The sequence below is a fragment of the Erithacus rubecula genome (genome assembly GCF_903797595.1).
Source record: "Erithacus rubecula genome assembly, chromosome: 1".
Lineage (NCBI taxonomy): Eukaryota > Metazoa > Chordata > Aves > Passeriformes > Muscicapidae > Erithacus > Erithacus rubecula.
In genome coordinates this window covers 86445181-86465917 of record NC_136658.1, presented here as the reverse complement: position 1 = coordinate 86465917, position 20737 = coordinate 86445181, and the positions used below count along the sequence as shown (strand labels likewise).

At 42.9% G+C, this 20737-nt stretch overlaps 1 protein-coding gene across 1 annotated transcript in view; it reads right to left on the bottom strand.

The window, feature by feature from the left end:
- SH3RF3 (SH3 domain containing ring finger 3) overlaps positions 1-20737 on the bottom strand; it is a 240872-nt gene that overhangs the window by 18531 nt on the left and 201604 nt on the right. Inside the window, exons 7-8 of the mRNA XM_079299987.1 lie at positions 19960-20210; positions 15617-15909 (exon numbers count right to left, since the gene is read on the bottom strand). Of these exons, the coding sequence (XP_079156113.1) occupies positions 15617-15909; positions 19960-20210 (544 nt within the window). The remainder of the gene's footprint in view (positions 1-15616; positions 15910-19959; positions 20211-20737) is intronic.

The following is a 20737-nucleotide window of genomic DNA, read 5'->3' as shown; positions in this document are numbered from 1 at the left end:
CACCACCAAAGAAGTGATGAAACCATGGCTCTCAAGAAGCCTGTGTGACATTCCCACTTACTTCCAAGCAGCCACTCTCTAGAACTAAGGTCAGATGGATGTGTTTCAGTCCTAATTTTAGTGCACCTCTTCTTTTGAACTGTGGTGCACAAAAGAAAGGAGTAGGCCTGATATCCTTGTACATTTGACATTCAGCTTCTTTCTCTGCTCAGCAATTCACTGGATTTCAATCATCCTATAACAAGTAAGGGAAGTTCAGCTCAAAGCACCGAGATGTCTGATCCAGTCTCCTGCCCACCACACTGCCTACACAGAGAGGTATAAAATATATACTTTGGGCATGCTTGAAAAGCAAAAAACTGACAGGAAATACTGACCTACAAAATCCCTTCCTGTGGAGACAGTGCTTGGGAAATGGACTGGCTTTTTCCCATAGTACAGGAGTTAGGGGGAACCTAAATGAGATTATCAGGCAAATGGTCGAAACGAAAAAATAGGAAGCACTTTTTCTCACAACACATAATTAAATGGAGACTTCATGCACATAGTATTGTGGAAGCCAAAAGTATGAAGAGGTTCAAAGGGGATTAGACAAATTAATGGAGAACAGACCTAGAAAGGGCTATTAAAACAGTGGTATGAATCCAAACTCTGCTTCAGTAAATCCCAACAGGTAAATGAAAAAGTACTTAGAGCATACGCAGGGTAACTCCACCTCGCTATAAAGAGATCATAAAAACAGTAACATTCTCAGAATTATTGCTATGGTAAAAAATTCAGGTATTTTGGCAAAAGCTTAAAAAACAGGACAAAATCAGGAATTAATCCTCCCCTGTGCCCTCTCAGCTTTGGGAAATCAGCTGTTCAGAGACTTCCTCAGCTGCAAGGGTCTGAGAGAGGGCAAAAGGCAGCTATCAGGATGCAGTGTCAGCCAAGGAAGAGACACAAAGGGCTGGGAACAGCAACCCCAGAGCACTTTCACAGCTCTGAGACTGCAATTTGGATTCCTCAGCTCCATCTCTGCTGTGCAAACCACAGATCAAGGGCTGCTGCACTCACTGCAAGGAGCCCCAAAAGTACCAGTGACAGGGCTGACAAGGCCCTATTCCTTCTTGGATGCCAGTTTGCTTCCTAACCTGGCATTGCCTGCCTTTGAACACATCAAGGGCAGCTACCCTGGGGATCTCCTAAACTATGATACACTATATCTTGTGGACCTAACCTAATGTGAAGCCTAAAAATGTTAACACCTTTGTTTTAATATAAATCAAGGTGCCTAAATGATTTAGATAACTGTGATAGACTAACTGTACTTTCTAGAGAATTGAAGCAAAAGAGCTGGACAGACCATGAACGTTCTTGTGAAACTTTAGGTTAATTTATTCAAACTAGAGGATTATCTATTACAGCTTGACTGGCAGCACAGGATTCTGAAATGAGAAAAAGATGTACAAATAAATTACCTGCTAGATGAAATACTTAAAATTAATGTTTCTAAATAAGATGATTTAGACTGACTGGTTAGCTTGCTGCTCCTAGTCTCTCTTAAGGAAGTGAAAATGATTTATTGGTCCTGGGAAGCACTGAGAGCAACACTCACATTTTGCAGAAAGCCAGAGCAACCTCACTCACTGAACAAGTGAGTGGAAGAGAATCAATGACCAAAGTCACAATGTGCTTCAACATACTTTAGTCTTACGTGTAGCTGGCTCTGACTCTACCCATTCATGTAAAGGGATAGATGTTGTTTCAGAAGCAAAGAGTTAAAATTGCTTAGCCTTCCTTTGTAATCTTGTTAAATGAAAGGCAAGTGACACTTGTACTTTTATGGAAAGCAGAAACATCAGGGTAAATGGTTTGGATTAGTGGAGGCCAGCTTGTGCTTTATCCCTGATGCATCTATTCCTGCTTGGTTGATCTTGTTCCAGCAGCTGTGCCACCTCAGGCTGTAATTTCATCACTTCCAACAAACTACATGGTATTGGCTGGCCTGCACTCAGAGGGAAGATTTCTTGTGGAAAAATCAGGTATCACAGGAGGTATATTCTCCTCTCAAAATCAATTCTCCATTGGAAGAAAAAAAGGCCTGTCAGTGGACAGTCAAAAATTGCCAGAATTTGTGTGTATACTCATTATGGTGAAATAATTTCTTCCAAGGATTAAACAACTCCTAAAAGATGCATTTAACTGGAAGAGGAGTCAGCTGAGACTGACAGAATATATCACACTTGCATGGACTGTGACCTAGAGGGGATCAAAGCAGAAGTTTCTCTTGCTAGTATTTCTGAAAATTATCTGGGTTTTGCACTGCTGGACTGAGTGAGGGACGGAAATGAGAGAAGCCCTCAGATGGTGTGACATTTTAGAAGCAGATCCCTGACACCATGAAAGCCACAAGCATGAAAATTCTGCTCTCTGAAGGCTGACCTCCAGTTTTGGCAGCTATCACAGCACCAAATCGGAGCATTCCCCAAAGGTTTCTGATTTATTTCATGCATTAAAAACATCAGGCCTTGTCCCTACTCCCTCCTATCATCATGACAGCATATCCCAAAAAAACATGCTCAAGCTGATGGCTTCTTTTCTGGGTGTAAGAGAAGCTCAGCCTCTGAGCACACAGGGGTGTGCAGGTCACAGGTGCTATTATTCCATGGGCATCACAGGCCCCACTGGGATGTCCCTTGCACAAGGACAGAACTGTTGTCCTGCACATTGATGTGTGATCAATTACTGAAATGCAGAAGCTTTGCAGGCAAAGTAGCTGAGGTTTCTGTAACCTCCCCTGCCAGCTGTGCTACAGGCATTTTCACTTCTACTGTATTTCCAAGCAGCCCTGTGGATTACTCCTAGACACACTAAGATAGCTGAAGTAGTTTTCTCTCATGAAGATCAATCGATCAAGTATGCTCTTCAAAAACATTAAGAAAGAAACCCAGAATAATTTTGAAGTATTTTAGAGAAAGTGGCTGTCAGTGTCAGAGGAATGACCAGGCATGTAAATGACAATTTCTTTGGTAAACTCACCAAGGAACTGTCACTTTCCAAATGCCAAAACACTTGGGTTGTAATTACTAGAGAGCTTTGCCACGGCAAAAAGCTTGCTTTCTCAAGTCTTGGCAGCACATGTCATAAGAGCATCCTCTCTTCAGCAAAAAATAATATTTAATCTTTTTTTCCTAGTTTCATCTTTCTGCTTAAAAAAATACACCCACCCTCTCCTTTCCATTTTCTTCAAATATCCTATACTAAAGGCAGGTCTTTAGGAAGATAAAATTCCTCTTTGTTAAAATGAAGTGCAGAGCAAGAAGGATCAGCAATGAGAAACAGAGCTAACCAAAGGGAATAACTAGGGCATAAGCAAGGAAGGGGAACCAATAGCACTGTGGCTTTTTTTTTAACTTTTGTACTAACCCTGGTTTTACTTTGCTATCCTGTCCCTCCATTCTGCATGCTCTTCATTTGTCTGCTTAGCCCTCTTCTTTTTCCCTGCCACATGACCTGCAGATATGACCATGTAATGAAATGCAACTGAGTTACACTGATTTAACTAATTGCCACTTGTTAGATGTGCTGCCCAAGCCAATGTTCACCATTGCCTCATTCTATCCCAACTGTGAGACAAAACACGTTAGCTCAAATGTCAGGCTTAGAGTGATTTGGGTAACCCAAGATGTGTGAGGATATGCTTTATGCCAGAGCTGGCAGTAGGGTAACACCAGTAATGCAGCCAGTGAGAAGCATCTCACACAGGCTACACACAGACTCACATCTGTAGCCTCAAGTGCTCTCTGAAACACAAATTTGTTGCAAGTCCGGGTTGTGCTATGCAATAAGGCAGTGACATCTGGTTGGTGTTTTCATTTGCAACTGCTGCAGAAATAATTATTAATGACAGCACATACACAGCATATTCCTCTTCACTCTGCTAGCTAGTTGACTGATGCAGAAGAGGCCTCTGTGACCTGAAATAAATGTTGAATCCTGCCAACCAATGGAAAAAAATGGTCAATTTTAACACGTAAGTTAAAAATGCTTCTGTGAAGATGTTGGGCAAATATATCTCACATCTGAAAATGATGGAAACTATATAAAGATAAAATCACTACTGCACTGGAGCAGAAATGACAGCTTTGTCATTCCATCTCTGAGCCTGCCTACCACAGATGAAGATGAAAAACCCTTTACACAAGTCAGATAACGGTGCAAAACTGCAGGGGTTGATTGACAGACTGGCAGGCTTTCTTATTTTCATTTTAGCAAAACAGAGTGGGCAAACATTAATTTAGAATTGTCCCATCCTCAATTTGATCCTGGTTGATTGGAATGTCTCTGCCTATAAAGATAACAGAATTAGTAGCCCATCAGTTAAGCAATCACAACTTCTATTCAAGGTCCTGTACTATGATTACTTTGCCATATCTGACAATCTTCCCAGAGCAGAGAAGGCAATATGATGAACAACTTGCACAAGTTTGTTCTTTCAACTTCTTCCTGCCAGAACAGCAAGGTATGTTTGAGGAGCCCCTTCTAAGTCTCCCTCTTTTTAACTCAGCAGTATTCATGCAAGAATTCCAGCTACAGATAACCAGGTGCTACCAGTTGCTTTGCAATGTTTTCCAGTTAATGATTTTCTGTCAAACCATGAGGACATTTCAAGTATGTACCATCAGGGCTTGTCTCAGACCCAGTGCTAGTTGATCTTTCCAGTAATTACTTGCTTTGTGAGCTACTGAGTCTATTTCTAAAACCAGCAGTGGGTACTGAGCTGATTGAGTCCACAAGCAGTGTCCTGGTTTTACCTGGGACAGAGTTGATTTTCTTCATAGTAGCTTGTATGGTGCTGTATTTTGGATTTGTGACCACACAATGGTAATAACACACCCTGTTTTAGCTAGCAAGCAGCCCTTGCAGATTGTTAAGGCTTTTTCTGCCTCTCACCCACCCCACCAACAAGGGGTTGGGGGTGCTCAAGGACTTGGCAAGGGACACAGACAGGACAGCTGACCCTAAGTGACCAAAGGGATATAGCAGACTGTTGGTGTCATGCTCAGCAACTGAAAGCCTGGGGAAGAGGTAGGAAGTGGGGCACATTCAGGGTGATGGTTATTGTCATCCCAAGTCACCATTACTGTAACATAGCTGAAGATCTGTGAGTCGAAATGGTGAGTGAATTCCTTGTTTTACTTTTGCTTGTGTGTTTTTGCAGTTTTTGCTTTGCCTATTAAAGTGCCTTTATCTCATTCCATGAGTTTTCTCACTTTTACTGATTCTTTCCCCTTTTCCACTGTGGCAGGGAGCGAGTGAGTGGCTGTGTAAATCTAAGCTGCCTGCCAGGGTTAATCCACAGCAGTAGGATTAACAGGGTAAGAATTCAAAACAATTTTCCTAAAATGGAGAAATTATCCCAAATCACCATAATGAAATATGCAAAGACAAGCATGATATACAACTGTTAGGAAAGAGAAATCAAATTGACAGTCGCAATATGATGAGTGACTGGTCAGCCAACAGCTCTGCAAAGAGACATAGAAGTTACACTGGGTCACAAACTGGGAGTGAATCATGATGTTTTTGTGAAGAATACAAGCTTTATCTGTAGACAACTTATATATAAGTAATAGAAAGTGCTTATTCCACCCTAATTTGCACCAACAAGATCTCGGTACAATTCCACTCTGAGACACTGCTCTTTAAGACTCCAGCAAGATGGAAACTGCCCAGAGGAGAGATGAAAGTGTAATCAGAGGTCTAGAAAGCATTATTGTGAAGAAAGGTTAGGACTGGGCTCAGTGAGGTTGAAAGAAGAGAGTTCTCAAGGACTAAACACATTATTAGTTCTCTAACATGTGAAAGGCTGTCATGAGACAGCTGATCAACAGTTCCACCTGGAGCAAGACACAAAGAAACAAGATTGAGTTATAACCATAAAACATTTGTGAGGAATAACAGGGAATTTCCTGACCTGAAGAATATGAAAGGACAGGAATGGATTGCTCAGGGAAGTTGCAGAACTGCCTTAATGTGGTAGCTGGCATCCACTTGACATTCTCACAGCTGATGAATGGAAATCCATTCCAGACTTCAGGGCCACCATCTTTACTACCTCTCCTGTGCCACTGTCTCTGCTGGCCAGTTGCATCTCTCAGCCAGGTTCACTCTAAGTCTGCCAACCAGGAGTATCAGGCTTAGATATAAAACTGGTCCAGAAAAAATTTAAAAGTTGGAAATTTCATTCCTTATGTCCTGGTCAAAGCCTAGCTTATGCATTCCCCTTGCCACAGCAGGCACCACTGTGTTGATAGGATCTGCCTGCCTGACTTCTACCCTTTTTGGTCTGAAAACTAAAGATATGAAAAATAACACAACTATGTACAGGAGGGAATAGAGACCTCTGAGGTCATAAAAAAGCCACCTAGTTCCATTTAAAAATATACTAATTCTGTACTGATCATGAATTGGGACAAAAAACTACAGCACAGGAAATCTACTTTACTGCAAAATAAATTGGCCATGGACTCTCATTAAGTTACTTTTTCTCTCCCTGAGGCATCTGGTGATGAAGCCCAATGCCAGCCTGCTTCTAGTGTGCTGAATACAGTGATCTGGGACTGAAGGCTAGTATTACAGCTTCTGAAGTCCTAACTTACAGAGGTGTGTCAGTGAATATGAACTAAACAAAATACATGCAAAAAAAGGCAAAGCAACAGGTTGAGTACTGCCTTTATAATAAACTGCCTTCTAGAAGGCTGACTGCTTGACACACTATGTTTTTGATTACAGCAGCCTGCAGATGTAGTGTCAGGAAAGTGACTTTTGCATGGTGTACTTTTTGAATTCCTGAGACTGATCTTTTCTCCAGAGGGCAAAATAGTTACATTTTTTTTTAGTCCTTCAGAGACAAACACTGACTCCATGTCTTCACTTGGTCTGAAGAAAAATACTAGATGTTTAAGACATTCAGTCAAAAAAAGTAACAGCCCAGACTGACTCTAAAGTGGGTTTACCATTTGGCAAAAGAAAGGCTGAGAGCTTGTAAATTTTTATGCTGCTTTTGCAACATGAATAATAAACAAAAGTGCACAAAATAAGATAAACAACCCTTTGCTATGGCTTGGTTATGCCCTCAAGTTACATAACAAAAATAGAAACATGCCACAGATATTTGTTGACTGTTTTAACATGCTATTCCTACAGTATTGATGTTTTTCAGAAACTGTAATTTCCTTCAGTTTATGTAATTCTTTTAGCAGAGCTTGCTGAAAGATTTCTGCATTGATTGTAGATATTTTAACCCACCTAGGAAAAAGAAACTTGAGCATTGAAAAGCTGATTAGAGACAATTTTCTTAGGAAGGTTCAGGCTTTCTCTCCATAAAAAAAACCTGCATTGGCACTTTAAATTCTTGTAGCTCAGTGAGTAATCTCTGTTGCCTCTTGTTGGTTTAAGACTTACTGACTTGTGAATTCACAGTTGGAAAACCACTGAAGAAAACAAATGAGTCCTGAATGTGTGGGATGCCAAGATGCCACCAACTCTGACACACTGCAAGTTGTTTCATTGTTTTCAAGACATCCAGCTTCCTACTCTGTTTTTCTGCTGGAATGGTTTCACCCTGTATGTCTTCCCTCCTGGGATTGCTGAGGTAGTGTCAGCTCATGCCAGCTCTGTGTGTTACTGCTTCAGGCAGAAACGAGAACTATGGGGACAGGAGGAGCATTCACACTCTGGGTTTTTTAACCCATGCACAAGACCGGGAGCTTGATGTCATGAGAGAATGGAAGATCTAAACATGTTCTTCAGGAACAGGGCAGGGAGAGGGCAGAAGCCATGAGGGGATGCTCAGCTGCAGAGCTGTGGTGTCTGGAGTGGGGTTTGGCCCCTATGATCCTGCAACAGGAGGAATGTCAATGTCTCCCATTGATAGCACACAGCGCTTACATTTCTACCCGACTCATCCAAGGACGTACTTGCCACCCCCACCCACAGCCTGGCCCCATCCAGCCATCTGGTCCTGCATGATTTCTTCTGCAGGCAGGGGAATGCCATGGGAACGCCAGTGCCGGGATGCTCACACACAGACACACTCCAGCACACATACGCCTCCAGCCTTCTGCTTCCAGTGCTCCCTTGCATGCTCTTTCTTTTGTCAGTTCTACTTTCTTCCTCAAGCCATGCTAAGGATTTAGCAAAAGCTCCTGGGTCCTCTGTGCTATAAAATTAGGTCTCTACAGGTGCCAGGAGAATTCTGTGCCTTGGCATCCAAACAGCTTCATCACCAGTTAGCAGATAAACCGAATTTCCTCTTGAAGTTAAAGCACTCTCCATCTTCTCTTCCCCGGGATCCGCTTCCCCTCAAGGCCATAGCACACAGCACAGAACCACTCAAAAGAGTGTTAGAGAAATCCACTGTGGACACTTGAGAAATCCTGTGACAGCACTGTGAGGCAGATAAGCAGAGGCGAGGGGAGAGAAGAGAAAAAAGGAATAGCTTTCGGAGATTGCTTGGCAGCAAAGTCAGCGCTTAAAATATCTGCGGGGAGTTTGAAAGCATTTCCTAACATCAAAAACGTGAAGAAGAAAAAGAAATTTTGATCAATGACTTATTGCCCTTGATCTAAGCAAAAGAATCCTAGCCAGTCAGAAATAACAGAAATCTGTTTTATTGTAAAGCTTAAGTTTTCTATGTTTTGACAGCTGGGGCTCATGCTTTTGGCTGGGTAATTTGCCAGCCTTAAAATATTCATCACTGAGTTGCCAGGTTTTTGTCCTTTCAAACTGAGCTTTAACGATGAAGGAGAAGGTGCTATAGAGATTTTAAGCATGAGTTTTCTGCCCTAAAACAGAACTTTGTGGCCTGAGTTCACATGACCAGAAAAAGAGGTTTCCACTCCCTGGCCAAGTTTCTGGTGAATCACTTGTTGGTCACTGAGCCAAGATTCACTTTCTGGAGCATGGGAAGCAGTGGCTCATTTGTGATGGAAACAGCCCCCTTGCCTTTGTTGAGAGGAAATGGATTAACAGTATGTATTCTGTGCACAAACCTTGAGAGAACTGAACTAAAATATTCCAGACTAAAGCATCCTTACCAAGAAACAAACTGGAACATGTTATACTGGAAAGTCATAGCTGATTCCGAAAATGATCCATGAAATGCAGGTGTTGGTGGCTCCTGGATCAACTCAGATGTCTTACAGAGTACTCAGAAAAATTAGTGTCACAGAATTTATTCTTTTTGATGCAAACCTTTACATTACTGTTCCAATGTTGCTCCCTCTTAATGCATCCTACACTTGTTCTATGAATTCAAGTCAGGGTCTTCTGGCCTTGTGCAATTTTTTTATTGTTATGCCTTGCACTGTTTTCATTTAATCACTTGGTTGTTATTCTTCCATTTCACACCTGTGCAACCCAGTGGGCTTTCTTAGTTGACCATAAGGGAAATATTTTTCCCAATTTGAAAAATGTTAAATAATTTTGTATTTGCTAGGACGACTGAATTCCTCTTCCAGAAACTCAGGGTCAGCCTTATTGACTTGGTATCTGAAAAACTTTCATCAATTCTGTCCTTAGCTTCCTCTACTTGTTACAGGTGACCACTATTTTTGTCACTTCATTTTATACCTACAAAGTCCTTGCAAGTGCTCAACACTTCACTTTTGAGACTGACTTTTAATTTTCTGGATAAGGAATTAAGATTTCTTTGGGGATATGAAGTGATAACAAATCCCTTTCACTCTGGCACAAGACAGCTGTAACGTGACTAAGGAGCATCTCAAGAGTTTATGAAGCTGAATTTCTAAAGGGCCTTTGATTTAGTCACCAATGCTATATAAAGCTGGGGTGGGTGATTAAGTGTACAGGTAAGAAGCCTGCACTGAGGGATGCTGCCAGGAAGGACTGGACAGTGGGCTGAAATTCAAAAGAAGGAAGAGAAAGGCACTGACAGGAAGGGGAAGTGGTGGAGAGGGAAGTCTCTCTGGTCATGTCTATTCTGGCGTAAAAAGAAGGTCAGGATTTAGCAACAAACCTATTAACCTTCGTGTGTTTGGCTTGTATCAACTTTCTGCTCTGCTCTGCACTGGTGCAGCCTCATCTCAAGTCCTGTGTGCAGTTTTGGGCTCACAATATAAGAAACATATAAAGCTATTAGCATGCAAAGAAAGGCTATGGAGATGGTGAAGAGCCTTGAGGGGAAGTCATGTGAGGAGCATTTGAGGTAACTTACTTCATCCTGGAGAATGAGAGGAGACCTCACAGCATCTACAAGTTCCTCATGAGGAGCAGTGCAGGGGCAGGCACTGATCTCCTCTCTGGTGCTCAGTGACAGCAATGAGGCAATGGCCTGAAGTTGTGCCAGGGGAGGTTTGGGTTGAATATCAGGAAAAGGTTCTTCACCCAGAGGGTGGCTGGGCACTGGAACAGGCTCCCCAGGGAAGTGGCCACAGCACCAGCCTGACAGAGCTCAAGAGGCATTTGGACAATGCTCCCTGAGTATAGGATGTGCATCTTGGGGTTGTCCTGTGCAGGGCCAGGAATTGAACTTGATGATCCTTGCGGGTCTCTTCCAACTCAGGATATTTTATGATTCTATGAACTAGCACTCTCCCAGCACAACACAGGAGCATGGTTTGTGCCACACCACTTGCTAGGACTGTTCTTGATGAGCAGTTTGGATGCAGCCATCCTATTTTGGGCAGAAAAAAAAAGCTTAGAAGCATGGATGCAAGTCATGCAGGGACATTTGCAGGGCCAGAAAACAGGCCTTGGCTTGTTCTGTTTTGCAATGTAGTTCTCACACCAGCATCATGCCAAACATACTGTATCATTTGAGGAATGCATTTATTTTGAGCAGGACTGATACTTGAGAAAGTGAGTGACACTAGTGAAAACAGACAGATGTTTACTGATTCAGTCTTCACATGCAAAACTGTCGGTGTGTGTTCAAAGTAATCTTCTGCAGATGTATCTCTTCTTATCTTAACATCAGGAAACATTTGATGTGACTTGTTAATCTAGATCCTCTATATATTCCAGGGACACAGTTCCTAAATTTAAAGCTGCAAACAGACTTGCTCTCTCAGCATCCTTGTAAGAAATGTTTAATTTTACATTGCCAATTTTCAAATATTTCAATACACTCTGGCTAGGTAAAACAGTAAGGAATTGCTGTAACACAGTGATGAATTAATGACTTGCTTGATAGTGCAAGCTCTTATTTTCCTCTCTGTCAAGTCTTGGGCCAGACATTTTAGAAGAGTTTAATCAAAATCCTCATCAAAAGCCAAATGAGTGGATTTTAAAGAAAGTTTAATTACAGTGGTCAAACCACCCAGCATGATTTGCTTGATTTGATTAACATAATGAGGAGCTCATTTAATGAGAAATGCATTAATTCATTCAAACAAGTGGTTTTATCAGTGGTATTAAGCATCAACCCAGATTATGTACAGCAGAAACTATTACAGCAAAAATTGAACAAGGTCAAAGCAGTAGTCATACCATAATTACAAGCTCTCAGCTGTAATCTACCAGTTGAACCTGGGTAGTATTCACCCTGCCCAAAAAAGCAGGATCCCTATTTTAAAAAAGCCCCCAAACCATCCAGTTTTGCTCCAATTCCACAGCTGAGATCTCCACCTCTTTCTTTCAGATGTTCAGAAGATTTGGGAACTGGGACTGAAGTTTTTGACATGCAGATAATAGCAACAAATGGCAAAGAGCTCAAAGGAACCCTGCTACCACTTCACACCTTTAAAGGAAATGGATGTTGTGCTTTTTTTTTCTTTATTTTAACCTTTTCCTGACCCTGTGATGTCTTAGGGATGCTCCCATCCCTAACCTGGCATAGAGTGACTCTAGGGAAAATTAGTATTTCAACTTTATTTCAACTTCCTTGTTTCAGGACCCCTTCCTGTGTGCTTTGTACAGCACCCTTCACCTGGACCCCTCACTGGCATCCCCTCTCTGGTGCTCCCTGATCTATCTCCCAGCAGCTGCCAGTGCTTTTCTCTCTCCTATGCTGCCCTGACCACTGTTACCTCTTTGACTTCTGCCATGCTCCCTCACCTTTACTCAGGCCACTTGTTATTCCTGCAGTGTCTGTGCTGCCCCTGCAGGAGCTCCCTTTCCTGCTGCTTCCTACTGTGTCTGTACAGCACTGAAACTTTGATTTTCAAGTGCTTCACTTCTCAGCCTGCCTGGCTGCCAGAGTACTTTCCAAATACTGTTGCACAATGGACTTAGGCACTGTCTATGGCACAGTTTCTCATCAGCTACCATCAGCAGCTGGTAAAGGAGACCATGCTCAAAACTGTTCCCTAAGCAGACAGGAGGCTGGTCAAGGAGCTGAGATGTGGAGAACAAGCCCAGTTGCAGATGGGATCCTCCAGGATTAGATGAATACCAACAAGTGAAGACTGGCATGGAGGCAAAATTTTACCTCCAGACTAAGTCAGCAGGAATATGACAGTAAGACATCATTATTAGGGTACCTAAATGAATGTAGTACCAAGGTTCACCTGCAGCTTTAGAAACTTGGATGAAGATCTTCAAGAAATAAGCTGAAGCAGAGAGCTAAAGATGTCAAAAAATAAACCTAAGGATTTATTTGCTATATTAATAGAAAATGAACAAGAAAATAATTCATGCTGATCTGAAAACCATAATCCTTAGGATTATTTCTGCCAGTTGCCTTTAAACCACAAGAAAAAGAGCAAAAGTTGGAATTGGAGTTCCTTGATTTCAGAGAAATCTTGGGATTTGCCCATATATGACTGCTGCACAGCAACAGGAACCCATGATATTGGCATATAAACATCTGCAAAGAGGAAAGCACTAACAGTGATGACTGCACTGTACACTCAGCAAGGCTATTCCTGGGGTGAAGTTGATTCCTTCTTGGAACAAGCAGCACAAACAGCATATACTGACTCACTGCAGAAGCTTCCCCTCAGTGTCACACTTAGAATCCCTGAGTGGAATCGACATGGGAAATCATAAAACATTAATTTTTAGAAGATCATATCTTAAAACACTTTTCCCCACTATCTCCCAGCCCAGCCTTCAAGCAGACAATCAACATTACTAATGTTATAATCTGAAGAAAATTCCCCAGGGACCAATATATCTCACCAGACTGGAGTGATAAATGCAAAAATTGCAATTTATCTCCACAGCCCTCAAAAGAACCATGAAAAACAATGGATCCTCGTCATGTCTATCCTGAATACAAACTACTTCTTATATTCTATGTGCCCTCTGTACCACAGTGAACTCACACTGACAATTCCTGCATGAAACAAAACCATGTCTCCTAAACCAGTTATTCTCTGATCATTCAGCCTTTTTCCTCAACAATATCCTACAAAAGACACTGGAAAGACTAAGCCAGGATAAAGTTAACAATTTCATGGGATACCGAAAACTGTTGATTCTAACAACAACACCAATTTTATGGCACATTACAATTTACATCACATATGACTTGCTAATCTCAGTTTCTCAGGAGATAATTACCTGTGCATTTCTTCCATCCTGTGTTCAATAGAGCTGAAGACCTTATTACCTCTCCTCTTACTAACTTCCCCTCTATTCCTTTCATCTCAAAATACCTGACTGATTAACATAATGAAATTGAAGTCAAGAAAAATTGCTTCTTATCTTTGCTTATCTGGCAGCTTGCTAGCTATGTCCCTCCTTCTGTTTTTTGCTCCTCGATCTTGTCTTATTTTTTCCTATTACGTGTACTGATAACAGATACTGCCTTTCTCCACTGATATTCCCTCTGAGTGTTATGACACTTTCCTATTTACCAAAAAACCTGCCCAGTCAGCCTTCACTTTGAAAATATCAAGCCCTGTTACAGATATGGTTCCAGTTCTGACTCAGAGATGCCTTTCTGAATAGTAATATGGCTTTCATTCTGGCATTATCCAAGATCTCAATTGCTTCAAAGAAATATTTGGGCTTAGCAAAGAGTAAGAATACAACTTATCTGGCCAAACATCAGTCACTATTTCTAAAAGGAAAGGGAACATTGCTAATTCAGATCTTTCTAGAATGAAAGTGAACAATAACATGGACAAGATTCAGGAATATGTTCAACCAGGGCAGTTATGTATTACCCAATTGAGTAAGAATTGACAATTTTTATTGTCACTTCTCTCTGATACTTCCCAGATAGTGAACTAGTCTTTGGCAATGGCCATGACAATGATGTTGTATATTATTTCCTTCTCCCCTTCATGCATGGAGTTAAAAAATCTCTTAATTTTACTTCTCTGCACATTTCATAACTTTGAGCAGTAACAGCTTGGGAAAGATTAACCAGTATCTTAGGACTGTGCTCGATATAATTTTGCCTACAGACTTTCAATGTGCAGTATCACATGAATTAAAATATATGGACCCGTCACTTAATGAGTTTTAGGAAGTAATAAATAAGCCAGTACACAATGTTCTGAGGCAATGTGCAGCTCTACTCCCTCCTGCCAAATGCTATTCCCTTCCTTGGACTTGCAGAAGTAGCAGGTGTTATTCTGCTTCCACCACATGCAGCCCTTCATGCACACCTGAGAGCTGTTCTCTGAAAGCAAATACCTAAATGTCACATCCAGGGCAGAATTTCTACACACCCTTCTTCTTTCACCAAAATGCATTCAGAGAAAATTCAAGACAGGGTCAAGGAAAGCATTTTAAAACTTGTATTCCACATTTTGTGCAGCTAGGGGTTATCTGTGGCCCTGAGGACACATGAGACCTGCCACCTCAGTATTACCATGTACAAAGAAACTGTTTACTCAGTGCGTATCTGTCACCATGGAAAAGCTCAATGAATATATGGAAAGGATTTTTTTCAGGTTCAAAGGAAAAGCAGGCCCCCACATCTCTTCGTCCTACTCAGATACAAACCAGGATCTTGCTCTGCTAGCCAGGACAGAGATACATTCAGCACTAATAGATGAGAACTGCTGACACAATGTAAACATTTGGCAAAAGAAAAATATTTGCCAAGGACCTGAAAGTCAAGGTGCTTAAAGCAGCTCTCCTCGCTGGCTTTTCCTAGCAAATTGTGCCAGGGAACACATATCCAGATACCAGTCCCACTGCTGGCTCCTAAGAGATCGACCCTACAGTACACTGCACCTACATCCCATTGACCTTCTCTTCCGGCTGTGCCACTGCAATGAAAGTTTCTTGAAGAAATGGAGATGTTTCTGGAAGAGCAAAACAGCTCCTATCGCGAGCCAATGTTTTACTGAGCCTGAGGCGCGGCTGGTGCCACCATCACCCTCTTTGATGTGGGGAGGCAGGTGGATTCTGACTGGACCATCTGGTTCCGATGGCCAAGAGCCTGCCACAACAACTGCAAATTTGCAGTGCTGATCACTGGGAGAAACACACAAACTCAGCCCATTCAGCCTTGATTCCCACGCGCGAACATGAGGATGGTGGTGGGGGAAAAGATGAAGTGTGGAAATAGACGAGGTGAGGATGCCCGAGCAGTCTGGTGATGGAAGCCAGTTTCCGCAGGGTGCCTCTCAAGAGCCCTGTGTGAGGCGAAGCGGCAGCAGCACGGGGCACGGCAGAGGCTCGGCAGAGGCTCGGCCGCCCTTACCTTCTCGTTCTTCCTCTCCTCGGGCTTGGCGGCCGGCCCGGGCGCGGCAGGCCCGCCGCCCACGTCCCCGTTGAGGTGCGCGGCGCTGACGTTGGGCGGGGTGATGGCGGCGGCGGCGGAGGTGAGCGGGATGAGGGGCCGCGCCCCCGGCGCGGGCGGCTGGTGGCCGTGCTGCGGGGACACGGCGGGGTGAGGCCGGATGGCCGCGGCGGGCAGGCGGGAGGGCGAGCTGGGCGTCCGCAGGGGCGACACGGTGGCCGTGGGTCGCTCCGGGGCCGGCACTGCCGGGTGCGCTGCGGGAGGAGCACAGAGCGCGGTTAAATTCCCCTCGATGGGCCCTTTAGAGGCCACAGCTCACCGGGTCAGAGCACGGTGACAACAGCACTGTGGCTTCGATCCCCTCAGAGACCATTCACTTGAGTTGGCGTCGATGATCTTTGTGGGTCCCTTCAAACTCAGAGTGTTCTGTGATTCTGTCTGTGAAGGTGCCAAGGGCCCGATGGGGACATAAGCTCTGAGCCTTCGCCCAGGATATCTCACATTGCCAGTGTTTTTGGCTAATTCCCCTCCTGGCTGCAAAGCCCTGTCCGAAGTCACCAAAATTGGCTTGTTCCCGCAGTGATGCCACTGGGGAATGGCATTCACTATCCCTGCCTGTGTCTGGAAATAAATACCTAACCTGCTGCCTTTATCTCATTTTCTGCACCCCCAGGCCCTCCTCCTGCCACGATGGGTTCTGGAGCAGTACAGCACGGCACCTAAGGGGTTAACCCAGATGATCCACGCTGACCCTGCAGACAGCAATTACAAAAGGAGGTCTCTTGTTTCAGCCCCAACAAAATGATCAACATCACATCACTGTGCTGCACAGGATAAATTAAGCAGAAATCCACTGGAGGATTTCTGAGCTCAGCCTCCTCTCTGCCAGCAAAGTCCCTAAGGGACTATGCAGTGCCTTTTAGTCTGGCTGCTCCTGCAAAGCAAGCCCTGCCTGCAAGCAGTGGCAACCGGGAATTAGAGCTCCCCCATTTAACGGTGACTGTGACACACTGATGAGGTCTGCTCCCCAGGGATTCCACAGCCTGTTGCATGCTTCAGGATGCAAGAAATGTGACAAAGCTCTGTGTCCATTTCCACAATGATGCTGTCTGTGATTTCCTGCTTGGTTGATTGCTTAGGTATTACCTAAATACAGCTCCACTTCAAGTGTGTACAGCCTAGAAGCTGAGTCCATACTCAGACATTCCCTCACATAAATGATTCAATAATAGGACTGGCTGGAAAGTGCCCATTTCTTAAATGATTTCAAGGTTTTATAATCTTGTTTAGTTCTGTCTCAGTGCAAAATTTGAACCTTTGAACATTTTTATGAGCACAACATGCTCACTCACCCCACAATAGCCTCTATTTTGGTCAGGTTATTCACCTGGGATGTGAAAACATAGAATGTGATCATTGCACTGTTCTCTTATGTGGAGAACAGCTCTGGAAAGCCATAAATTCCCTTAGCAACATGAGCCAATACAGCTCATGGTTGGTTTGGTTGAACTACACCCATTCCTGACAAAAAACTTTGAGTCCAGTAAATCAGCTTTTCTTTTACCAAGATGCATTTTACTGGAAATTTTCTGACCCACTTTGATCTGTCATTTTTTGACAAATTCATCTGAAGGACAAACTTTTATGCAGCTGGAGTTCACTCAATCTATAACTAAACAACAGTGCTAGAACAACTCAAACCACTCGATTCTATTCCTATGGTTATCAGTGGCACCCATTAGCAGGGATTAGATTGATAAAGTGCCATTAATCATACTCACTACACCAGCTGAGCACTCCTGCCAGGAGGGAATTTCATCTCCCAGCCTTCTGCCCTATTATCTGATGTGATACTGAACATGATGGGCCAGTCATCATCAGATTAGCACCTCCAAAGTTTATATGATTCTCCCTCACAGGAGGTCCTTGACTCTGTGACATCTTTTTTTACTAATGTTTATAACAAATCAGCTACACTATCTTTAGCCAGTCTGTAACTTGATACCACTTTACCATGTAGCAGGAGGAAGGCCCTAAAAGTTATTGTTACAGACACCTTCAAGACTATTTTTCACAATTATCATCTTCCCTTCCCAGGACTACTAAAAATAGGCACGGAAAGTGTAATTCACTTCCAGAAAGCCAGGCAAGGTACACACTAGTTATCTGGAAGTGATTTCCTCCTGATTTTCCCATTTGGAACCTGAGTGATAAGCAACATTGGTATGAGAAATCTAATTATTTGGGATGGCTAAGCTTGTAAGATCTAGGTTTTAAACTACTGTTTGTAGGGAGCAATGGCTTTCCTAAATTTAGAGAGAAAGTATACTAATGGAATTTCTCTGCATGTACTTGGATGTAGAACACTGATTTGATAATCATATTAGATACATCACCTCTTTCATGTAGGACTTGGTGTTTCCAGACACAAAGAAAACATAAAACATGAGAAACAGTAAAAGAAGTGGCCTGAGAAAAATAAACTCTGAGTAGAGCTCTCACATTTTATTCTGTAGATTCATCTGCTTACTGTTACATTGTATGCCTTTGCTCTGGGATCTCGATCTGGACTGTGCTGCATCAAACATGCTATTAATTAGCAATGCTCACTGAAGGCTATTTTTGTTCTGCACCACTCATATTTCGTTTTGGGTGTACTCCTACATTAGTGGCCTTGTAGAAAATTGATTTGTTACTCATGTATATTGCAAGCCAACAGAAACGTGATTTGAATACTGTGCCAGCTTGCCTCTCTTGGAAAGCTCTTCCAAAAGTCAGTGCATTGACCTCTCCTGCAGGAGCTCTGGTCCACAGGATGCTGGTGAGGACAGGTATTACACAGGCAACTACTGATAATCATGAAAAATTCCTTTATTTATCCTGGCAAAGGTTTATTTAAGTAAAGCAACAATCTTATGAACCTTCTGGAAAGGTTGGGAAATTCTCTGCATAAGAGGTTTTGGAACAACTCTGTGGTCCCTGGATCAGCCTGCCTGCCAAAGGCTTTGTCACTTTAGAGATGTCAGAGTGACCTAGAGAAGCAGTCTTAAATCAGGGAAGCTGCTGGAGGTGTGGAAAGAAGGTGTGGGGTATGCCAGGCCTGTGGGGCTGAGCAATCTGTGACCTTGGTTTCAGGGGAGTCACCTGTCTGTTGACATGGGCACAGGAGGCACCAGGAGCACCCAAACACTTCCTGAGCACTTCACCCAAAAGGGGACATTTTTGCCTTTGCACTGTGGGACCGGGAGACCTTTTGGAAGGGTGTGACTTTAGAGGAAAGCAGCACTAGTAGACAGTAGACAAAGAGAGGATAAATTGATTATTCCCCAGTGTGACATGGAAACCATGTAAAGCCCTGCACTGTTTGATGAGCAGAGGAGTCTTCACTGTTCAAGACTGAGATTCGCAAGTATTTGATTATGATTTTTTCCCTTTGGTCTGGACTGTGTAGGAGGTGAGATTAGATGGTCATAATGGTGCCTTCTGGCTTCAAAAGGTATGAATTCATGACTTACTCTGCAGGGTATTTCTAATTTGTGTTTGCTCTGTTTTGTATCTAAGACCTCAGTTTTCAGCAGTCACAGTCGTTACTGATCTGCTTTTGTAAATACAATGGCTCACATCCCTATAAAATATCTGAAAAAAAAATGTTTTCAATTTTGTTCCACCACATGATTTACTTTCACTTTATTCAACATCAGAAGCTGTTTAACATCAGGGAAAGGGGAATAAATTGTACTCTAGAAAATTATGCTGTACATCAGAAAGGGAACCTAGAAAGAACAGAGGCCCCCTGGTGCAAGAAGCTCTTATTCTTACTTCAAAAAGGTGGCAGCATTTTTAAGATCTTTTGCTTTACCACTAACACAGGGTCCCATTCTGCCTAATAAATACTTTTCATCCCTGAAGCCCAATGAAATGCTTCTTAATTTCAAGGCATCTATTTCTTGCTCTGCAATAAGGACAGTATTATTTTATCAGCAAGCCAACCGGACTGAGAACTGTTAATCTCCTCAGTATACAAAATGCTTGCTTTCACTCAGATAAATTGTATAAATATTTGTAAACACCACAATCTATTTCAGCTGCAGCAACAGAACAATCTGATAAACACAATGTGGTTCCCAGAGATCAATACAAACCCATAAATATTACTAGCAAAGAAAACATACTCTATCACCAATGGACAAACCCCACACTGGCTGGGCTAAAGAAAGCCGTGGGGACGGGCACATTGTCGAGGGTTGCACTCGAGGAGCAGCACAGCAATGCTGCCAGTGCAGGAGGCACAGGGTGACACTTACCCATCTGCATGGCGCTGCGGGGCTGGCTGGCTGGCTGCTGGCCCGAGTACCGCAGGCAGTTACTCAGCTGTGGAGAGGCTGCCTGCAGCTGGGGGTGCGTCTGGGGAGCAGTGATGGGAACAACTGGTCTGACAGCTGTGCTGGCATTGCTGTGACCAGCCACAATGGGGTGGATGGCTCCTGGGGCTACTTTTGTTGTTGGAGCTCCTCCAGCTCCGCTGTTCCTGGGCTGCCCAGCTCCCACTGGCACCCTGCATGGAGACAAGTGCACAAAGTAAGCATGCTGCAGAGACCCCAATACCCAGCCATGGTGCTGAAAAGCACCCCCAGTTACTTAGGGGGTTTAACATGATACCCTATCATTAAAGTGTTAAAGCAAACTGAGGTGTTAATATATACTTATATATATATACTTATATAGATATATATAGATATATATAGATATATATAGATATATATAGATATATATAGATATATATATATAGATATATAGATGTATACTTATATATAGGACGCATTTATAAGCATGCTGGAGGATATTTTCATCCCTTTATTCTACAGGAAGAAGTGCAGGGTAAAAATAGAAAAGATAATTTTTCTCATCGTGTCTTTTATTACCCTACATTTCTGTCTGAATAGTTTCTAGTAAAAATCACAAATCTTAATTCAGAGGAAATGGGTATCTCCCAGATGTCATTTTGTGTGCCAGAGGCTATTTCCCATGGAGTGATAATTAAAACAGACTCAGAGATCTTTTCTTTGGACCAAACCTGCATAC